The sequence below is a fragment of the Doryrhamphus excisus genome, chromosome 15, assembly GCF_030265055.1.
Source record: "Doryrhamphus excisus isolate RoL2022-K1 chromosome 15, RoL_Dexc_1.0, whole genome shotgun sequence".
NCBI lineage: Eukaryota > Metazoa > Chordata > Actinopteri > Syngnathiformes > Syngnathidae > Doryrhamphus > Doryrhamphus excisus.
Genome location: NC_080480.1, coordinates 7,818,784 through 7,834,393, shown reverse-complemented (window position 1 = coordinate 7,834,393; position 15,610 = coordinate 7,818,784). Strand labels below are relative to the sequence as shown.

At 40.4% G+C, this 15,610-nt stretch overlaps 2 protein-coding genes across 4 annotated transcripts; both read right to left on the bottom strand.

The window, feature by feature from the left end:
* Positions 1-1,221: 1,221 nt before the first annotated feature.
* LOC131103287 (ferritin, liver middle subunit) lies at positions 1,222-2,836 on the bottom strand. Its single transcript, XM_058049421.1, has 4 exons — positions 2,559-2,836; positions 1,799-1,945; positions 1,606-1,731; positions 1,222-1,522 (listed from the first exon to the last, which is right to left on the bottom strand). The coding sequence occupies exons 1-4, from the start codon at positions 2,658-2,660 to the stop codon at positions 1,367-1,369; spliced, it is 531 nt and encodes a 176-aa protein (XP_057905404.1). The 5' UTR covers positions 2,661-2,836; the 3' UTR covers positions 1,222-1,366.
* A 645-nt stretch (positions 2,837-3,481) lies between these two features.
* Positions 3,482-15,387, bottom strand: aldh16a1 (aldehyde dehydrogenase 16 family, member A1). Of its 3 annotated transcripts, XM_058049419.1 has the most exons (18): positions 15,138-15,387; positions 14,565-14,664; positions 12,871-12,997; positions 12,633-12,790; positions 12,486-12,563; positions 11,228-11,415; positions 10,990-11,148; positions 10,758-10,916; positions 9,777-9,933; positions 9,620-9,695; positions 9,429-9,534; positions 8,244-8,368; positions 7,966-8,136; positions 6,667-6,871; positions 6,409-6,594; positions 5,131-5,256; positions 4,824-5,021; positions 3,482-3,862 (listed from the first exon to the last, which is right to left on the bottom strand). In XM_058049419.1, the coding sequence occupies exons 1-17, from the start codon at positions 15,225-15,227 to the stop codon at positions 4,848-4,850; spliced, it is 2,385 nt and encodes a 794-aa protein (XP_057905402.1). In that variant the 5' UTR covers positions 15,228-15,387; the 3' UTR covers positions 3,482-3,862; positions 4,824-4,847. The 3 variants fall into 3 exon arrangements, with proteins under 3 accessions (XP_057905402.1, XP_057905401.1, XP_057905403.1); XM_058049418.1 differs by lacking the exon at positions 3,482-3,862 and having other exon boundaries at positions 4,197-5,021; XM_058049420.1 differs by lacking the exons at positions 3,482-3,862; positions 4,824-5,021; positions 5,131-5,256 and adding an exon at positions 5,612-6,110.
* Positions 15,388-15,610: the final 223 nt, after the last annotated feature.

Genomic DNA, 15,610 nt, shown 5'->3' with positions numbered 1-15,610 from the left:
TGCTCTTTTTTCTTGCCTATATGTGATGAGATTTGCATATTCAGTATTAGAGACAGCAGTCACAGCAAACCTCTGATACAAGTGTCAACGTGGATACTTAATCTAACAGGTCTTTCAAGGTCGTGCAACTCCTGTCATGATGCCTATTATCCATCTCCCTCATCATCTTTAGTATAATTCAATTGTCATGTATCTTCTGTATACGGGGCTTCCTCCGCACCAGGGGTGTCCAAACTTTTTCCACCAAGGGCCACATGCTTAAAAATGATTTTAACACTATCCTACTAAAAATGACTTTTTATATGATGAGTTTAGTTCTGTAAAATTGCGTTTTTTCATGAGAATACATGAATACTTATATTTTAAAATAATTGAAATAATTTAATATTTTTTTTAATTATTTTTCAATCTGTTTCTTGAAATATATTTAACTATTTCATCTTACTTCTTGTAATTATGACTTAAGTTTATCACAATTTTTCACTTTTCTTTTTACCACTTAAAAAAACCCCATAGTATTTCAACCTAATACAACTACAATTGTTTCCTCATATTAGCCTCATAAAATTATGACTCATTCATCACTTTTTCAATATTTTGACTTTATTCTTGCAAATTTGTCGATTTTCCATTTTTCCTCTAGTTTTGTTAAATTATTAGAATGGGCCATTGTCCGCTCTGCATTCATACATTAGTTAATGTAGTGGACTACTGAAGCACCAATGAAGTGGAGTTGGACAAAAGTTGACAGGAAAATGTCCTGTGGTGAAACAGGACAAACTTGTTGAAAATAAGGAAAATTTTAGAAAGGAAATTCATCTGGAAGAAAACAGCGAGGTGCAAACATTTGGGAGTCTCCACAAAACAATGGAAGGGTTGACATGTTAAAGCATGTTCATTACGTGGCCTTGTCACCTTCCACAGTAATTTAGTCTCAATTTGCGCACCATACAAAGTTAGCATCTGAGTGCGGAAGTGCGTTCTGAGAAAAGCAGTGCGCCGCCAGTACCCGGATGTTGCACTCAAAAAGGCCCAAATGGCGAATGTGCATATTCAACTTGACAAAATAGAAGAATGCAGATTAATGGCATAGTTTAGGGTACTACGGTACCCCACAGAGATCATATAGCATTTTAAAAGCCCCTGAAAAGTAAAGGATCATGCCCTTTCAACAGGCAATTTACAGTTTGACAATTATAAAGATATTACAGTACACCACAGTCCAGCTCAAAAGGTTTATTTAGAATAGCACATTAGACTTCCAAATTGACTTCCAACATGTTTGAAACCAAATTATATATGAAATCATGTTAAGTTTGATAGGAAGCGAATGCCTGATTGAATTGAGGAGGCACTCAAACACCGTTTAGCTCTTGCCCCCCAGAGAATGCTTGTCAAACAAGTATTCGGCCATCTTGTTGTTATGGGCGTCCATGCGGGACAGGTTGCTGATGTAGTCGCCCAGCTTCTTGATAGCTTCCACTTGCTCGTTCAGGTAGTGGCTTTCAAGGAAGTCACACAGCTGTGGACACCAGAAAAAAAAAAAACAGGTTTAGTACAGGTGCAGCTGATTAATGTAACATTTCAGTCCATCAGACCACCTACATGAGGGTCCACGTGATCAGAGGCCAGTTTGTGCAGCTCCAGTAAAGCCTGGTTGACGTTTTTCTCCAACTGCAGAGCACACTGCATGGCTTCAAGTCCACTCCCCCACTCATCACGCTCTGGTTTCTACATAAAAACAACAATTATAGCACACATACCTGTACTAATAATTATAAAACATTTATTTGCATACCTTGATGTCCTGCAGGAAGATGCGTCCACCTCTGTTGTTTTGGAAGGATAGCAGCTTCTCAGCATGCTCCCGCTCTTCGTCACTGTTCTCCTTAAAGAAATGAGCAAAGCCTGGAAGGGCCACGTCATCTCGGGAGAAGTAAAATGCCTGGTTTAAGTAGAAAACATAAAAACACATTAAAGCACTTTTAAGTTACAAGATCTAAAATGGTGTCATCGATTGAGGGGTACAAAACTGCAAGCTAAACGTGACGCAGCAATTTTATTAATAGTTTGAGCGAAAATAAGTCTCAAATTGCGCACCATACAAAGTTAGCATCTGAGTGCGGAAGTGCGTTCTGTCTGAGAAATGCAGTGCGCCGCCAGTACCCGGATGTTGCACTCAAAAAGGCCCAAATGGCGAATGTGCAGCGAAGAAGCCGAACTTCACCAAATTATCGCCATGTTTAAGTAGCGGAACCATAGGGACTAACTCCAGTGGCTTTAATTGGGGGGGGGGGGGGGGGGGGGGGTTACCATAGTAACCAATTTGGGACTGCTCTGCCACAAGTAGCCCCCTTAGGAACTCAGTAAGCTTGAAGTGCACTGACGAAGTATTTAAAATTCGCACACTTACACACGTCCGATTACAGTATCCTTTGAGTGCGTGAAGTGCGTTCACTTGTGCACAAGTGTAAGTAGGGAAACAGGAATTCTACGCGATTGAAGCCATTTAAACGTTTCTTAAATACTATCATGATTACAAACCCCGTTTTGCTTACCATGGAAGTGTAGGTGTAGGAAGCGAACAGCTCCATGTTGACCATTCGGTTAATGGCGGCCTCGCATTCTCGGTGGTAGTTCTGGCGCACTTGAGACTCCATTTCGGCTGGCGTGTTTGTCTTTTCTTACAAAACGGTACAAAAATAGAGCTTTATGTAGAGTTATTTGGAAGTGTTAAAGAGTTTGCCGAGTCGCTATGGAAGCAAAAGGACCGAAAGAAGTTCCGTTCAATCACTGTTGAAGCAAGAACCTCTCCTCGTTTACTGCATGGAGGCCGACACCGTGTATTTATACTTCTCCAGCAGACCTCGAGACGGTTATTACGTCAGTCCGCACACGCCCACCAATCAGGACGCTCGGCAGCACGTGACATGGACTGCAGCGAAAATTATTGGTGTGTTGTGGTCATGTGACCACTGATAGTTACAAATGTGTTGAGTCACGCTCAAACCGTACGCGATTGTTTTTTTCCATCCACTGACTTGAATTTATAATCACAAATTCATTAGCTGAACCTATAAACAAAGAACACAGTAATAACGCTACAAAGATCAAATTATTCAGACACCATGTTAGGAAACTATAGTCTTTATGCAGCATAAATGTGCTGTTAAAATGCATTGCTCAATAACACAGCCTTATTGCTGAACTACAGTGCAAAGGTCACTTTTAGCCTCAGTGAGCAACCGTTTAAATGGTGTATAGAAAGTGTATAGAAATATTTTAATTTATATTTAACATGTAAACATATTATTAATATTTATATAATAAAATAGTCTTTTATTAATATTTACAATTCAATAATAATTTATATATTTAAATAAACATAAAATATTAAATATAAAATATTTCAATATATTTTAAATATTTAAATATAAAAACATTTGTACCTCAGTACCTAGTTATTCGTTGATCGTTTAATATCTTAACAAAATGTACATGTCCATATTCAGACGCCTGTTTCTTCATGGTAAATACTTAAAATTACATGCATACAAGTTACATTGGAATTCATCACATATTACAATTATAAATAATAACTTAATACATAACCCATACCATGAGTTTTGCTGAGTCACAGTTACCCAGCAGCTTACGTATGCTGACATTGTTCTTTTCTTCCAAAAACTGTGACCCAGTCTTTTACAAATTCTTGTTGCAGGGGAGGATTTTGTTGTGTCATGGTGAGTGACTCAGCATCTTGTCCATGTTAGCTTTCAACCTTTTGTTTTTGCACTGTCATTGTTTCCAAGGGGAGGGGTCTTGTGACTGAGAGATGTCTGACAGGAAGCTGACCTCATGGCTGTGCTGGCAGGAACAGAAGGTAAAAGAGGGGGAAAACAAGAATTGCACAAGATGTGTAAGAGTTCAGGATGGGTTTATACAACATAAATGTATTATTTTTCTGCATTTTTCAGTTTCCTAATTTTATTTTATTATACAAAGCCATCAATATATATTTTAAATATGTAATTATTTCTCAGTTTCGTGCATGTGCAATCATCAATAGCCTTATATAAGGCTGGTGGTAGTATTTTGTATAATCGCCTTTTTATTCTTTATTTTTCACATACTAAACAATGAAATGTACCTGATAGTTCTTCCTATGTACGACTAAGAAGAAACAAGAAACAAAAACAAGTAAAATCATACTTTAATTATAGCTTCTAAACAGAAAGCATTATTATTATTTGACAATGGAATGTTTACAAGCGCAATAATTACATTACAGTAGTAAAGGCAACATATATTGTCTGAATAGGACACATTATTGGGAAATAATGTGGAATATGGTACCATTTGAATCTCTTATTATTACAGAACAGATCCATGGTCAGTATAGCTGTCACATACAGTATAACCTAACATTCTGCACATGTAAGAGCAGCATGAGGTAGGAGAGCAGAATATAAACCTTATAAGTAGTTTTGTTCTGCCAGTCTCTCTCTGCTGTTGACTGTTGTAAAACACTACAGCCTGACCTTTGGCCTTCACTCGATTCGGGTCTTATCAGTCATTGCTTAACAACATATTGACAGGTTTTTTTACAGGATGTTGACACCCCTAAGACTGCCTGACCGATGTCGACATAAATCAAATTTTATGATGTCCTTGAGCCGCACTTTAGTAATAAGTCGTAAAAACAGTGGACCAGGACTTAAGTTGGTCCACATAAGAGGGTTCCACTTTGTACTGTATGTAAAACCTCCTAAGGTGATAATAGGAGGGGGGGGGGGGGGGGGGGGGTACACATTTCTTGTCACCTTAGTTATTTTGTAGATGTTTTTTTATGCTGTAGGAATCCACACACTCTTCCACTGCACAGCATTTCTCCACATCTCCTCTAAGACACAAGCGTGAGTCCAGTCCCTGCTGCTATCTTTCCCGTCCTTGTCCGTTTGGCAGAACAGGCGTAGGGTTTTCAGAGGGTTGGTGCAAGTGTACTGGAGGTACTGGCAGCCCTGCGGCAAAGAAGGAACAGCGTCATTGTGAGGTGTCTGAATACTGACAATATGGATATCACTAAAGGAAGTGTTGAGCTTCTCAGGTCTGACGGGCGTAGGCCCTCACCTCATGGTTGCCCCAGTACCAGATGGCCTTGATGACGCTGTGATTTGCAAGAGCCTTTGTCAGCTGGTCTCTTCTCCCTGGAATGATGCTGACCAAGCCTGCTGGCAGATCTGAAGACTGGAGGACCTGAAATCACATAGACATGCCAAAAGTGAGTAGGTATGTTGTAGTAGAGGAACATATATATATATAGTATATATGAAGAGCTTGCAACCAAAAGGCGCTAAATCCATTTTGACTGATTTCGAGAAAATCAATGATTTTTAATTATGCACATATCAATCTATTTGGTCATCAAGTCTATATTGCAAATGAAAGAGCTATCAATATAGGTCATAAAAATGCATGCTATAAAAATCCTGCACACACCATGTATTTTATATATATTTTTAAATTCTTTTTTTTTTCGGATTTAGCGCCTTTTGGCTGAAATGATGGATTTAGTGCCTTTTGGCTGAAATAAATTTGAAGTCACCTTTAACTTCTTCAATGGCGTTGTTGTAAAAGAATGTAAGGTGCTTTAATGTAGGCTGCAGTCGAGCGACACATGAAAAATAACAATTTGCAGACAATAATAAAAATTTTATTAAAAGCAGTGCTCATATTTGACTGCACCATGAAGGTGACAGTGACAAAAATCATCTCATTACAAACTCTTTACATTGTATGTTTTTTAGTACAAGTAAAATAATGTTTCTCATGAAAGTTGGAGGTGTCAAGGCCTTTTATGGCGTAAAAAAAACTTCCATGTTACAGAATACTGTAAAAACACAATTTGTGTTCTCCTGAATTGCATAACATACTGTAACTATCATATGTGTACTTAATGTACACAAACAAAACAGGATGCGCACTGATACTGGCTTTCTGTATGTGCAGTGCCAATTGTATTCTTCTCTCTGATTGGTCAGATTTTCAATAGATGGGAAACTTGGGCCAATCAGAATAAAGAAAGGGATTTAGCTCCTTTTGGTTGAAATCTGAAATGGAAATAGTGCCTTTTGGTTGAAAGCATACATTTCATATCACTTTTTTTCATATTTTTTAAAATGATTTCAAGACCAAAATATGTGATTTGGATACACATGACAGAGGTCTATTAAACTCATGAAAAACATGCAACTTAGTGAAAATTGGATTTAGCGCCTTTTGGTTGCAAGCTCTTCATATGTATACTGTATAGCTTTATAAGTCCAGAACTACCAAGACTAGCATGAATTGCTATTGTTTTGAGTGAGTAACATTCATTCATTTGACGAATATGGTCGTCAAACTCACTTGAATAAATGTCAATGCCGGCAGTGGATACTTCTCACTGGGTACCATGATGATGGCGTTGCCTGTGGAGACGGCCGCCCCGAGCACTGTTACCATGGAGAGGAGGGGTTGCTTATCAGGTAGGACCACCCCTATAACCCCAAGGGCTTCAGTAATGGAGAAACCTGATCCAGACTGCGGCACGGGCTGAACAAGACAGCCCAGACGTGATGTTAACGAGCAATCATTACATTCATTCAGCGTAAAAAAGAGTTTTACCAGAGTTCCGCCTCGAATTTTGTCACAGTAGGCCGCCCAATCACTGAGCCTGGCGATGCTTAGCTCCACCTCCATGTCGGCCTCTTCCATTGGGAGACCGGTTTGGTTGCTGATTGACGATGCTATGTCTTTCCTTTTTCCCTCAAGACCCTTGGCCAGAGACTGGATGGACTGAGCGCGTGCAGATGGACTCTTTTTCATCCAACTAGAGGAGAAAAGTTGTGTTGATGTTCGATATTCAGATCTTATAGAACAACACCATGAAACAGTGCCTTCCAAAAATCAGTTATATTTGGATGTGTGAGGAAAAGTATTGACACCTGTGACACCAGTTTCATGTAAAGTAGAATAGGTATGGCTTGTGTAGACGGCATTTAGAGGTGAAAACAACATCTGAGAGAAGTGATATGTATAGCACATCAAGAGTCTTATACATATGACTATATTGACATTACTTCGGTACGTGACAAAAAAATCAAAATAAAATTTAAAAAATAAATAAAATATAATAAAAAAATATAAAATAAAGTAAAAAAAAAAATAAAATAAAGTAAAAAAAAACCAACTTAAATTATATATTAGGAAAGCAGGAAGTGAACAAAAAATAAAATTAAAACAAAAAATAAAATATAATAAAAAAATTATAAAATAAAGTTTAAAATAAATTATATTAGGAAAGCAGGAAGTGGGAAAAAAAATAATTAAAAAATAAATAAAATATAACAAAAACATTATAAAATAAAGTAAAAAAAAAACTTAAATTATATTAGGAAAGCAGGAAGTGAACAAAAAAGTAAAATAAAAAAATAAAACAACTATTATAATGAAAAAATTAAAAAATAAAGTTAAAAAAACTTAAATTAGATTAGGAAAGCAGGAAGTGAACAAATGTAACGGTTAGTAAAAGACTGTAAAAGTACCAGATGGAGGGGTAGGAGTTAATAAGCTTTGCTTCTTCCTACTCCTTTTGGACATGTGGAACTGTGAACTGATTATGTGATGCACTCAATTGTAATCTGATGCATGTTCAAATGAAATAAAACCATTACCATTACCAAAATGCATCAGTGCACAACTGATCATATCCAAACTATGTTGACACACTGTCTCGTTTACTTTGTATGTCAAGTTAGTCTTTAACTAGCAATAAACAGTCAAAAATGTTACACAACACCCGAACTGCCCTTGTAAGGCTAACCATGCAACAAGTGGGAGAAGTTTCGGTTAACGATGGGAAAATGTGATTGATTACACAACATAGAGTAGAGGCGTTTGCGTATTTGGCAACGTGCATCTCACCCAGGCTGAACTTTGATAGCTGCCTCCACAGCGTTCCGGACATCTTTCTGGCCTCCATCGGGACAGTACCCCAACACGCTGCCGCCTCCTTGTGGATAGACCGCCATACTGCAACCAGACTCTGCTTTGCATGCCTTGCCACCGACAAACTGGGAGTAGGACTTTGGCGTACTGTACAACAGAACATGTGAGCAAAATGACCTTAATTATGAAGTAGAAGATATTTCAAACCTCAAAACTTTATTTTAACTTTTATTTTTAAACGTTTTGAGGCTTACCCTGCAGTGTCATCCGGAATGATAACTTGGGGGGCGTCAGTTCCAAACTTTGCATAGTCGATAGCAAGCGGTGAAGCACGAGGGAGAGCACAAGTGTTATACGGTCGTAGAAAGTGATACAGACCCTGGAAGAAAGAGATGATATCTTCATGTATTTAGGCTAGAAATGTTTTAAATCAAAATCATTCATTCATTCATTTTCTACCGCTTTTCCTCACGAGGGTCGCGGGGGGTGCTGGAGCCTATCCCAGCTGTCTTCGGGCGAGAGGCGGGGTACACCCTGGACTGGTCGCCAGCCAATCACAGGGCACATATAGACAAACAACCATTCACACTCACATTCATACCTATGGACAATTTGGAGTCGCCAATTAACCTAGCATGTTTTTGGAATGTGGGAGGAAACCGGAGTACCCGGAGAAAACCCACGCATGCACGGGGAGAACATGCAAACCCCACACAGAGATGGCCGAGGGTGGGAATTGAACCCTGGTCTCCTAGCTGTGAGGTCTGCGCACTAACCACCAGACCGCCGTGCCGCCCTAAATCAAAATCAAATCAACTTTATTTGTATAGCACTTTTCCTGCAAAGACATGCAACACAAAGTGCTTTACAGAATTAAAACAATTACCACAATTACACAATTAAAAGGAAAAAACAAAGAAACAAAAGAAAGCCCCTCCTTCCCACCCTCCATACTAGACACACACACACAATCACACACAGTAGAGAGACATGGCATGGCACTGAGGATCAAGGAAACGCCACCTTTGGGGCCGTCCACACTGGGAGGAGCTGCAGGCCGTGCCATCGGGGGACCAGCACCCGGGCCCCCCGACTCCGACAGACGGGCGGACCCCCACATTAAAGGGAGGAACCCCCAGCCAGCCGGGTCGAAGGGACCCAAGGATGGCACACCCTAAGCAGACCCGACACAGCCCCCAGTGTGGAGGACCCCCCTGAGGAAACACTGGAGTTAAAAGCTGAAGACTAAGAGCATAAAATAGGACTAAAAAGATAAAAACATAAGAAAAGTTCAAAAGTATTAGTTAAAAGCCTGATTAAAAAGGTGTGTCTTTAATCTTTTTTAAAAAAATATTTACTGATGATGCAGCTGCAGAGTGCAACAGAAATGAATCAATTAACATAGGCGTGGTACCAGTACGACCTGTTAATGAACCAACCTCTTGCCCTCCATCGGTGCAGGTGCCGCTGTCTTTGTGACCCGAAAAAGGAAGACATGGATCTGAGAGAGGGTGGGAGTTCACCCACACAGAGCCAACTGAAAGACTAGAGTCAGAGAGACGGGAAGATGATACAAGGAAATGAAATAGGAAAAGCCGGGAAAAACGACACTAGAAAAGAGCGTGCATGCCTCTTTGCCGTCTCCAGAGCCAGAGTCAGGTCTTCGGTCCAGATGGAAGCTGCTTGGCCATGTGGACTGTGATTCCCTGTGGTACAACACAGAGCATTTTGTGAGGTTTTAATGGACAATAGGTGATCCACGGAGATCCACGGAGGCATCAAACTACCGAGAGTCACCGCTTCTGTATTGCTTCTGAACGTCATGAGAGGAAGCAGCGGCCCAGGAGGAGGCGTGACGACACATGGAGAGGAGGGGGCCACTCCACAGAGTACTGTGGGAGGATATTGGGCACCAGCGGAGGGGACAGCGCAGGATGGCATCAGCTGAGGAGGTGAATAAAATAGGCCTGATTACATTCAACCGTAGCCATCTTTGAAAAGACAACCCATTCATTTCTTTTGGCCTGTGTTCTGTTGTGCTATGTAAACATGGAACCTAACAAAAAAATGTTCCATTCTTTAGTAATCAGCAGTAGAAAAAAGGTATGTTTCAGGAAAATATCCGAGCATGCATGCCCTTATCTCTTGTTTTTTTAACCTTAATTAGGGTGTTGGTTTTACTTCGTGTAGCTGTTGATGCCTTCTAACACATACTGTAGGTATGTGTGTATGACGTATGTTAAGAACCAGTGATAGGATGCCATCTACTGTACGACAAGCCACATACATGTCCATTATAATGTGTTCAGTCAGTACCAAATCTGTAGTGGCCCAAATGTATTTGTGGCGGGACATCAGTGCACACATACTGTATGCCAGCAAAGCATTCATTCATTTTCTACTGCTTATCCTGAGGATTGCAGGGGGTGCTGGAGCCTATCCCAGCTGTCTCTGGGCGAGAGGCGGGGTACACCCTGGACTGGTCGCCAGCCAATCACAGAGCACATATAGACAAACAACCATTCACACTCACATTCATACCTGTGGACAATTTGGAGTCGCCAATTAACCTAGCATGTTTTTGGAATGTGGAAGGAAACCGAAGTACCCGGAGAACATGAACGGGGAGAACATGCAAACACCACACAGAGATGGCCAAGGGTGGAATTGAACTCGGGTCTCCTAGCTGTGAGGCCTGTGCACTAACCACTCAACCGCCGTGCAGCCGCCAGCAAAGCAAAGATCTGGCTGAATGTTTGGTGACTCGCCTTAGCCCCCTTGTGTTGAGCGTCCTGCACTGCAGTGTCCACTAACAGCCTAGCGTCATTGCTGGGAAGCGCCACACACTTCAAGCCCGCCATGCGCATCTGTAGACGGGCCACCACGCTGTCCAGCACGCTCTCCTGCACACACAACACCCAATGCACCTGCAGGAATAGAGGAAGAAAGGACTGTTCAACAAACCAAGCATTAAAAACTAATTAGTCTGTCTTCACTCACCTCTTTTTTCTTCTTGAAGACGGTCTCTATCACGTCATCCAGAGCACTGTTGATGTCAGCAGACTCAAAAATAATGATGGGGCATGTGGCGCCAATGTTCGGGGAGACAGAGACCGGCACACCCATTCCTGCTGTGGCTTTACAAAGATTCACACCGTCCTGGCATGGAATAAATAAACACATCATAAAAGATATGATCAAAAATGCTGCTTAAATATATTTTTTAATGTGCTTTAACCTGCTTGTTGCCACTGTAGGTGACGTAGCTGATGCTGGGGTTCTGGGCCACATCAGCAGCCAGCGACATGTCACTGCCAGTTAAAACGCTGAGGGCTCCGGCAGGGACGCCTGCTGCCGTAAAAAGTTGAGCCACGAGAAGCACCGGAGCGGCGGTGCTCTGACCAGGGACAATGATGACAGCGTTACCTGAGAAGACGACAGTACCTCACAACATCTTTTAAAAAATTGATTATATATACTATGGGGCTGTAAGAAAATATCGTTTCGGCGATATATCGCGATACTTCGTTCCACGATACTGTATCGATATTAAAAAGTATGATATCGATATTTTTAGGCATTTATCATAGACTGTATATGGTATTTATTCAAGTGCAGACACGGCAAAGGTTCATTTCTGATTTTAATTGAAACCTCTGATCGTTAGGTGGCAGCACTTACCTAGTCAATTAGGCAAGGACGTTGAACAAATTTGACGAGTCAAACGTCGTACAAGGCTGAAGTGTGGACACATTTTGGATTTCTACACAAAGTAGGGTGTGCACAAATTGACAAAACCCATGCCGTTTGTAAAATGTGTCGTGCCCGAATAAAGTATTCGGGAAACACGACTAATCTGCGAGACACCATGAGGACCTGCCGCTAGCAAGCAATGCAAAGGTCCTTTTGTATACTACAAAAGTAGTACTGTGATATTGCAGGTATTTTGTTTTTCAAATTGATATCACTATTTTGTTAAATAATGGTTATTTCAAGCATCCTAAAATAACTTTTTACTGATGTTAGTTACTTTGTTCCACTAAAATACTGTACTGATGGTGGATAAGTCAGGGACTGTATACTCTGCATTTCTTCACTGCTAATAGAATGTGAACATTTGAGCAGGATCTTGAGACATAATATAATTTATTTGTTTTATGTTTGTTTGTTTTTTGTAAATTTAAAGCTGGACGTTAAAGCTTTATTTTTCCAAATGCTACACTTTAAGTTTTTACAGAGGAAAGTTTGTGATACAGCATAACATACTGTTCTAATTGAATAAAAATGTGTTTAGTAAGTGCATATTGCTGGTGTAATTCAGTTTTTCCAGGAAATAATCTAACTACAAGAAAAACAAAAAAATATCGCCTTGTTAACAGTATCGTGATATATTGTGATACGTATCGTATCGCCAGATTCTTGCCAATACACACCCCTAATATACTAGTTATATTATATAAATGACGTACGTCATCAACCCAGAGCAAGTTTCTTACCCATAGCTAGCGCAGGTAAGACTTTAAGGAACAAGGAATAAAGAGTGCAGTCATCAGAGACAACCACTGCAACCACACCTGCAAAACAAAACAAAACAAAACAAACCTATAGTACAACAGTAATACTAAGTGTGCTTGTTTGTTTACCTAGTGGCATCCAATTTGCAATGAGAGTGTCTCTGAGCTGAGCCCAGCTGCTGTAGTACTGCAACATTCTAACAAGCGTGGAGGAGGAGATGGGGGCTTGACACAGGTCACACAGCTCAGTAAGACACTGGCCATGCTGCCCGAGAGTACTTGCCAGCCTGTTAAGGGAAGACAGATGGCAAATGAACACAGGCATCATGGGATTGGAATTTTTCCTTGAGTGTTATGTTACATTTACCTGAGCAGGACTTTGGATCTTTGGTAGCAGGACATGCCGCTCCAGGCCTCAAAGCCCTTCAGTGCAGACGAAGCACACTGGGAAATATCAGCCTCCACAGCACACACCGTACTGCACACTAGGCCACCTATAGATGGTCAGAATCACAATCAGATTTGCCTTTTTTGTCATTGTATTCATTCATTCATTTTCTACCGCTTGTCCTCACAAGGGTCACGGGGGTGCTGGAGCCTATGCCAGCTGTCTTCGGGCAAGAGGCGGGGTACACCCTGGACTGGTCGTCAGCCAATCACAGGGCACATATACACAAACAACCATTCACACTCACATTCATACCTATGGACAATTTGGAGTCGCCAATTAACCTAGCATGTTTTTGGAACGTGGGAGGAAGCCGGAGTACCCTCAAACTCCGCGAACTCCACACAGATTGAACAATTGAACTCCGGTCTCCTAGCTGTGAAGCCTGCGCGCTAACCACTCGCCCGCTGTGCAGCCTCTTATATGGCTTATTGTCTACTATATTGGGTAGACACACAAATGTAAATGTGACTATAGGGGTGCTAGTTTATGTCTAGAGGGCACTAATAATGTTAAAAATCCTATTTAGAAGGTCATAAACAGGTTTCTAGCCTTTGCCAGAAAAGAATAACAGTATTAGTTTTATTTTTAATGCCACTGTGTATAAATTTGGCAGTCAAAATGCAACAGAGGTGTCCAAAAACATTCAACCGTTCAATGCCTTGTCATCTGTAACACAAAGCTGACACAAAATGTAGTCTTTAACTTTTTTTAGCCTTGTTACAAAATGGACAATTTTTGACAATTTAGAGTCGCCAATTAACCTAGCATGTTTTTGGAATGTGGGAGGAAACCGGAGTACCCGGAGAAAACCCACGCATGCACAGGGAGAACATGCAAACTCCACATAGAGATGGCCGAGGGTGGGATTGAACTTGGGTCTCCGAGCTGTGAGGTCTTGCATACAACCAAATTTGAGTGCAACTCCATGGTGCATTTTGTATAAGGTAAAAATAATAAGGAAAAGGATAAAAATAAAACAAGGAATAACAATATAAATATAAAAGTGACAGGTGCTGTTCAAAATAAGTAACTATATCTACATCAAAACAATAGCCCATACAGTAACAAGATGTAGAATTGCGGTAACCAAATGTGGAATTTCAGTACACAAAATGTAGTATTGCACTTGGATGAATGAATCTTATTGCACATAAGTCCAGTATTGCACGTTTGAAGCATTATTATACATAACAGAGAGGTGTATGTTTTAGTAGTGGAAAAATAAGTATGCTCATTTATGATTATGGTGGAGGGTGAAGTTCAGCACTGTGCAAATCAGTTATTCTGGTAAACTTCCCAACCAAAACACACATGCATGACATTTGTGGTGGTCCAAATGTATTAGTGTAGGAAAACACTGCAATATGACTGAGGTCTTGTGTGACTTTGAAGGTGAAAAAAGGTTGCCACCATTGCAGACATTCATCCTTTGACTGTATTAATGTGCTATTCTGTAAAGCCAAATCAACACAACTGAGAGTGGGTTGCTATGTGCATACGTATCATTGTTGAAATGGCTTTTTTTGAACATTTTTTTTTGTCAAATGAAAATTCAGCTGCCGGGAAAAAAGAGTTCACAGTACAATCTGTGCAACTTGAACCGATCTCACCCCTGGAGTCCATCAGTGAGCGAGCCTGTCTGTCTGCTGGACGGACAAACTTGCCATCAATAAACAAACCCAGAACACGAGAATGATGATCCAGCCAGGCCTAAAAGAAGCAAAGAGATTGAACATAATGACAATGAACTATATCTTCTCCAACAAGGTCAACCTTAAACGGTCATTTGCAGACAGCTGGCATGTGATTGGTTGGAAAGAGGCTGCCTAAGCTGGACATTGGCTGATTAAGAGACTGTAGATGAGGAAGGCGGTAAACTATTTACAGACTGGGGAGCAAAGTTCAAAATTGTCAGTTGACGCGCACAAACTGCCAGCATCATTCTACTTTTCTGTAAAAAAAAAGGCTTGCCTAACGTGAAATATCACCCTCTTGTAATAAGACAATTATTAGATTTAAAAGGAGGCATCCAGTCACATGTTTGCCTTGTGAGTTACAGCCAAAGGTTAATAAATTTCACATGACTACAGTAACGACTCTAACAGGGCATTTCTATATGCCGTATAAAACAAAAATAAGTCGGTTTGCTTCGTAATTTTCATGAACCAATATTGACAATGTACCTGTGCAGTGGCAGTGTTGGGACTTGAAGCTGGTCCGTACTCCATACTTTGAAAAATATCGGGCACAGTCTTTGTGGTGGTTCCGGCCATAATAGTTTCAACTTAGTGTAGAGGTAAATGTATTCTGCTTTCTTAATTCGAGTCTGAAGAGTTGTTTAAGGTCAAACTCTTTGGTTTGAAAGTTCCTAACGCTTCCCCCTAAATGAACAAGACGTCAACCACAACACGTAAAAAAGTGAATGTGCTGCCTCTCGATTCCGCCGGCTAACAACTTGAGATGAAAAGATTACTTCCGTCATGGCATACTATGTTTTATATTTCTTCAATGAACTTATAATTATTTTTAATCAAAGTTATGTTTTCCATGACTATTTAAAACGCTAATTCTGCAACTCACACCAGTTTACTGTTAGTTTTTTTAATTAACGCAATCAATGTACACAGTAAATTTGATTTTAAAAAACGTACAACTG